At 40.0% G+C, this 6,000-nt stretch overlaps 3 protein-coding genes across 3 annotated transcripts; all 3 read right to left on the bottom strand.

Moving 5' to 3' along the window:
* Nucleotides 1-309: 309 nt before the first annotated feature.
* LOC108828315 (uncharacterized) lies at nt 310-2,777 on the bottom strand. The gene is made up of 8 exons (XM_056994544.1): nt 2,408-2,777; nt 2,195-2,334; nt 2,030-2,129; nt 1,865-1,963; nt 1,379-1,726; nt 1,206-1,298; nt 906-1,112; nt 310-835 (listed from the first exon to the last, which is right to left on the bottom strand). Exons 1-8 carry the CDS (start codon nt 2,726-2,728, stop codon nt 566-568), a joined length of 1,578 nt encoding a protein of 525 aa, XP_056850524.1. The 5' UTR covers nt 2,729-2,777; the 3' UTR covers nt 310-565.
* Nucleotides 2,778-3,127: 350 nt separating this feature from the next.
* On the bottom strand, nt 3,128-5,571 carry LOC130499509 (zinc finger BED domain-containing protein RICESLEEPER 4-like). The gene is made up of 4 exons (XM_056993642.1): nt 4,148-5,571; nt 3,730-4,060; nt 3,512-3,659; nt 3,128-3,369 (listed from the first exon to the last, which is right to left on the bottom strand). The coding sequence occupies exons 1-3, from the start codon at nt 4,436-4,438 to the stop codon at nt 3,562-3,564; spliced, it is 720 nt and encodes a 239-aa protein (XP_056849622.1). The 5' UTR covers nt 4,439-5,571; the 3' UTR covers nt 3,128-3,369; nt 3,512-3,561.
* LOC130500054 (zinc finger BED domain-containing protein RICESLEEPER 2-like) lies at nt 4,458-5,309 on the bottom strand. The gene has a single exon (XM_056994754.1). The coding sequence runs from the start codon at nt 5,307-5,309 to the stop codon at nt 4,458-4,460; it is 852 nt and encodes a 283-aa protein (XP_056850734.1).
* Nucleotides 5,572-6,000: the final 429 nt, after the last annotated feature.

Genomic DNA, 6,000 nt, shown 5'->3' on the forward strand with positions numbered 1-6,000 from the left:
GCCATAGCCGTGTTGTGAGAGAAGTATAGAGCACGCATACAGACCTGAAGCTGGAACCGCAATGGGAACCCAAGTGTGAGAATGTTGATAATAGAAAACCCAATTGTGTTAAAGAACACAAACATAGTGAAAACAACTCCATTAAAGCTCCCCATCTGTGTTAAAACTCAACAACAACCTCAGTTAATTATAAGTCTGTAAATGAATCAGATATCATAATTTCAACATAATAAATTGCTGGTCCATAAGCGAGAATATGCAATCACTGAGACTATTTACATATCTGTTTCAGGAAGCTTATGAATGTACGAAATTCCATAAATCTTCTCCGTTCTGCATCTTCTCATTGTAATTAAGAAGAGACATTTGTTTGTTGTTGTTATTTTGGGAAGATAGTCAAATATAAAACAAAGACACCTAAAAAGACTCCTAAAATCCTATAAAAACACCTTTAATCTCTCAAGTTCTTTTTCCTGTCGATGAACCCTTTTTTTCCAGGGGAGTTTAATCAAAACCATATCCATGATGCTACTACAGCTGTTGAAACTATCAGATATCTTTGCTTCTAAAGACCAGGAATTGCCTCCAGGTTGTACTTCTCTTCACCTTTTTGGGTTTCACCTTCTCGGCTCTCTGGAGACGGTTTCGGCTTCTCCAATGCATCTAGAGTGTGGAGATACGTATAGGAAGAACTCTGACTGATTTTGCTACTTGGATTGCTTATTTGACTAGCAAGAAACCGACGGATGAGTCCTCTCAGAAACGGAGCCAATGTATCAGGCTCATGTTCTAGGTAATACATGATTCCTCCCATACATCCACAGAATACAGCAACCTGATTTCATTAAAGTTCTATTGTTCAAAGGGGAAGAAAGTTTGAAACAAGAATTGTTGTTGAATTATACCTCGGCGTTTTTAATATTGGGAAGAATGTGGCGGTTAACAAGTATCTCCCACAGAGAATCTCCTGCACGGGGAAGTACATATAGAGCAAGCTCAGAGCGTCTTGGTTTTTTCTCCAGCATAACCGAAAGAGCAGCTACTCCACCCCCAAACCAGTAAACGAGCTTGTGGTCCTTGGATGCAACTTTTCGATGGGCACATATGAAAGCCTAGTGCAAAATGGAGAGACGCAAATGGAAGTGTTTTACGAAACTAACTTGTGTGAAATGAAAAGAGACGAGCAAAATATCAAGATCAGCTACCTGAAAAATCCCAACAAAAGCAGACAAGAAGGAAGTGGATCGAACTGAATCTCTGATTGCATGCCAAGATGTCCGGTAAGGAGAAGCCATGAACTGAAAGTGTAGTAGGATGGCAAACACACATTTATCTCTGACTAGAGCATAAACCAATAGGATTCTAAAAGACTCCTTACCTTTTGCAGGTGTAGGACGACATATGGGACAAAAGTCAGGGAGAAGTACAAGGGAAAAGTTTTCTTGAATGTAGCAGACATTGCATTAGCATTTTGAGCCAGACAAGAATTAGTGTGGGGATGAATAGCTGAACAAGGGATGATGGAAGCAAACTCTTCGACCTTCACATCACTGGCTTCGTTTTTACTAGAAATATAGGCTGATAAGGAGGCTACATCGATCGGACCTCCTCTGCAGCATTCTCTTACAGCCTGGTAGACAGGCCTTGCAACTGGACCTGTCTTCTGAATAAATTCTCTATATGATTTCGGCAAGGTTTCAGGACGCATTATAAATGCATACATAACCTGCACCCAACAGAATTAGCACAACTCAATCAGAAATAAATATAATAAGTAAAAGCTTATCTTTTCCATTTACATGAACTTATACACTAGATATCATCAACTACTTCAGACTACTAGGACACGCAAGAAAAAAAATACCTGGGAACAAGCAAGAGAAAAAAGTAAAGAATCTCCATGTTTCCAATGGCTTCCCCAAAGATGGAACTTGTTCTTTGACTTTGCGGAATTGTAAGCGGCCTGTTCACAAGAAGGAAGATGAGACTCTCAAAGATACTTAGTGATTAAATGAATCTATGATTAAACCTGGCCTAATCTAGCCAAGAGGTAGAGAGCAAGTGTGCGACGCTGGTTGGAATCATCTAAAGCGAGAACCGACAAACCCGCAATTGAACCTGCTAAAACTCTGCTCCACCCTTAATCAAACAGCACAAGTAAATGAATACAAAAAAAAAACAAAAAAAAACTTACGAATTAAATGGCGTCTCTTGCTTTCTCCACTTCCTCAAACAGCATCTAAGTGCGTGATAGGAGCCGGTAAAGCCACCAAAGAGTAAACCAATACGACATGCCTCTTCCCTAACTATCAAATCTTTCTCTGACACTAGTTGCTGCAAAACCATATAACGACTGTAGCTGAAAATCAATCATCTCACAAGTGCGTCTAATTCGATTCTTGCTGACCTTGAGATCGAGCAGGGATGAATAAGACTGCCCTCTGGCGAGCTTGAAGGCGCGGAGAAGGATTCCGATCCCTACTCTGACGCCGTACGAGAGGAGAAAGCTCTGGCAGAGATTGCCTATGGCATTGGCGACGCAGGAGACGTCAGCGTGATCGCAGAGATCTGCGTGAGATCCACGCGCCGCCGAACGCTGTCTACGATGAAGCTCAGCCATGGCTTCGCGTAGCCTCTCCTCCGCCTCACGGAGCCGGTTCTCAGCCTCCGCGCTGTCCAGGGACAGAGGAGGAGAATCCAAAGGCGGCTTGGAGAAGGACGAAGGCATCGATGATTGCAGCAATTCAGAGAAGAAAGAAATGAATCAACGTTGGGAGTAGGGATGTTAATACGGGCGGCCCAGGCCCGTTTAGACCCTGCCCATTTAGAGCCCTGCCCGTGGTCAACTGTCGCCCGTTTAAAGCCCTGCCCGTCGAAACCCGTTTAAATGTGACCCGTTTACAATTGTGATGCCCGTTTAGACCCGTGAACCCATTTTTTTTTTTTTTCTAATTACAGTTTACTGAATTTTTAATAACATTAAACCTTATATTTTTTTTGAATGTTGCTGTCTTTAATTATTTCTTTTATTGTTATTGTTTCTTTTTTTTAAATACAGTTTTAGTTATCTTAAGATATGATATTGTGTATTTGATACATATTTAAAATCTGTAGTTTATCTAATACATATTTAAAATCTGCAAATACATAAAATCTAAAACTTAGAAAGTGGAATACAACAAACCATAGAGAATCTAAAAGTACATAAAGATTGTATCTGAAATTTAACGACCAGACCTTACAAACAACAGAACTAAAAACAGAACTAAAAAATAAACAGTCATGGATAGAAACAAGACATAAACCAACTTCTTCCTAGTTGACAAACCAACGACCTCTCTTAATCTCAAACTAACGACCTCTCTTGATCTGCAAAGAAACCAAAAGCAACCAAATTTATCAATGATCCAAAAGCAAAAGCAACCAAACTTATAAGACAGTGAATATCAATGATCCAAAAGCAACCAAACTTATACAAATGGTTCATTCAGACAAGACACAACAAGGTTACCTCTTCACTGTGTGTCACAGTCTATGACACGCTCATGCTCATGCTCATTCTCATGACATGTTTGATTCTCCTGACCTTGAACTTTCTGCTCCTGAGTTACTTGTTGTTTTTCCAGTGCCAGTGCCATCAGTATCCTCTTCAATGGTACCTATAGTTTAAAATGTAAGTACCAGAATCATTTAGCTATAAAACTGTTCTTGCAAAATTTCTTAATTCACCTTCAAATTCTGCAAATCCTCGAAGCCAATTGCGAGCACAAAGCAAGGCTTGAACATGTTTAGGAAGAAGCATGTTTCGGTATGGAGTCAAAATTCTACCACCAATACTAAAAGCCGACTCAGAGGCGACTGTAGTAAGAGGAATGGTAAGCAAATCCCTCGCCATGTCAGCTAAATCACTCAGTCGATGATGATTCTCTTTCCAAAAGCCTAAGACATCCAAGTTTGGATAATTTCTTCTGTTTACTCTTGGCTCCTCTAAATAAATATCTAAATGTGACTTTGGGTTGTCCACACCAGCTGCAATGCTTCTTTCTAACTCAAAAAGATCCTATACAATGAAGCTTCATATCAATAACTAAAAAAAATCATATAACAATAGTATGGAAGATTGAAGTGAAGATTGAGATTTACTTACATTATCATATTCTTCTTCTAGTGGTGATTCATTCACTATCTCATATGGAGTTTGTGAAGATGAAGAACCTGATGAGCTTGCCCACTTTCTAGCTTGATAGTCTTTGTAGAGATTCTCCAAGTTTTCCTTAAGCGATGTGATCTTTAAAACAGCAGTAGTAGGATCCACAGCTTCATAAGCTTTTTCAATAACCTCAATCTTCATTCTCGGATCTAACACAGCTCCCATAGCGAGAATCATATTATAATCCTCCCAGTACTTACTGAATTTAGCTTGCATTGGCTGAATCATTCCTCTTATCCCATCATCATCACAGTGAGCATATTTTAGCTCCTCGGTCCCAGTCAGCGGCTGAAGGCAATGTCTTATAGTGGGTGTCAAAAGAGGCCATGCTTTCAAAAGCTGCTCTGAACTTTAATGCCCGGACTAGCATATCGTATGTAGAGTTCCATCTAGTTGAAACGTCAAGTGATAGACCTGCTCCACCCGTGATCCTAGGCCTAACTCTCTCAACACAAGCAGCAAAGGACTGTATCCTTTGTGGAGATGCCTTTACGTACCTGACACTTTCCCTAATGTCATGTAAAAGGTTCTTTGCTAACTCTAACCCATCTTTCACTATCAGATTTAGGATGTGAGCACAACATCGCACGTGCATGAACTTCCCATCACATAACAAACCACTGCCACTCATCATCTGAAGCTGCCCTTTAAGTATTCTCAGCATACTATCATTGTTGGTCGCATTATCTAAAGTGAAAGAGAATACTTTTTTCTCCAAACCCCAATCCTTCAAACACTCAATGATCGTGCTAGCAAGTTCCCCACCAGTGTGTGGACACCTCGCAACGCAGAAGGCTAAGACCTTATTGTTCAACCTCCAGTCATCATCGATGAACGAGGCAGTCAGACAGAGATAACCCATGGTAGTGGGACGAGCTACCCACAAATCAGAAGTAAAGCAAACTCTACCCTGATGCTTTGCAAACACATTCCTAAGCTTTTCCTTTTCTATTTCATACCTTCTAAAGACATCAGCGACAGCAGTTCGTCTACATATTGGTTTACAATCCGGATTGAGATACAAATCCCTAGCTCTAACCTTCTCATACTCAGCATATCTAAATGGCAAATCATGATAGATAATGATCTCGCTAGTCATCTCTCTATCAATCTGATGATCATATGCAGGCCTATCTACCGCTTTAGGCTTTTCTGGACAAGTGTCTAAATGGCGACTCAAGTGATGTGTACCATGTGTTCTAGTATTGATCACTAGCTTTTTACCACAATAATTACACTGACCTCTTTCCTTGCCATCACTTTCAACCCCAACAGATGTAAAATCCTCCCAGACTTTAGAAGTTAAACGTCTCTTACGTGGTTGTCGACCTTGTGGTTGTGTCGCTTGAGTTGTTCCAGCAGCTTGTGTGTCACCTTGTTCTGGTTCTTGCATTTCTGTTTCTCCTTCTCTCATCGTATTTTCCTCATTCAAAGCATCTTCTTCATTCAAAGCATCTTCTTCATTCATGTCCATGTACTCTCTTTGAGCATCAAGGATTGCAATTGTGTTGAGACTCTCTAAATCCATCCTGAAAAGTGAAAATAAATGACAAATAAGTAATCTGGTTGAACACACACAATTCAAAAAAAAAAAGATAATCAAACACAGAACAATACAAAGATAATCAATTAAGTTCAACACCAAGCAAGCCTAATATGCATTAATGAGACAATTCATCTGATGGTAAAAAAAAATGGGTTTGTCCAAAGACTAGAAATATTTGAAGGTACAACGCAAACACAAAAGAACCCTTGACAGTGGCTAACAAACCAAGGTACTTAGTGACAGG

Source organism: Raphanus sativus, chromosome 9 (genome assembly GCF_000801105.2).
Source record: "Raphanus sativus cultivar WK10039 chromosome 9, ASM80110v3, whole genome shotgun sequence".
In the NCBI taxonomy this organism is placed as follows: Eukaryota; Viridiplantae; Streptophyta; class Magnoliopsida; order Brassicales; family Brassicaceae; genus Raphanus; species Raphanus sativus.

What these genes read in the sequence shown, in the direction of transcription:
- LOC108828315 (XM_056994544.1), bottom strand. Translation starts at nt 2,728, where the DNA reads ATGCCTTCGTCCTTCTCCAAGCCGCCTTTGGATTCTCCTCCTCTGTCC. An exon ending in TTTCTCTTGCTTGTTCCCAG is followed by an intron (nt 1,727 to 1,864) that starts GTATTTTTTTTC and finishes TGTTGGGTGCAG; the next exon opens with GTTATGTATGCATTTATAAT. An exon ending in TCGTCCTACACCTGCAAAAG is followed by an intron (nt 1,299 to 1,378) that starts GTAAGGAGTCTT and finishes CTACACTTTCAG; the next exon opens with TTCATGGCTTCTCCTTACCG.
- LOC130499509 (XM_056993642.1), bottom strand. Translation starts at nt 4,438, where the DNA reads ATGATTCAGCCAATGCAAGCTAAATTCAGTAAGTACTGGGAGGATTAT. An exon ending in TAGAAGAAGAATATGATAAT is followed by an intron (nt 4,061 to 4,147) that starts GTAAGTAAATCT and finishes TTCATTGTATAG; the next exon opens with GATCTTTTTGAGTTAGAAAG. An exon ending in AGGATTTGCAGAATTTGAAG is followed by an intron (nt 3,660 to 3,729) that starts GTGAATTAAGAA and finishes TTTAAACTATAG; the next exon opens with GTACCATTGAAGAGGATACT.
- LOC130500054 (XM_056994754.1), bottom strand. Translation starts at nt 5,309, where the DNA reads ATGACTAGCGAGATCATTATCTATCATGATTTGCCATTTAGATATGCT.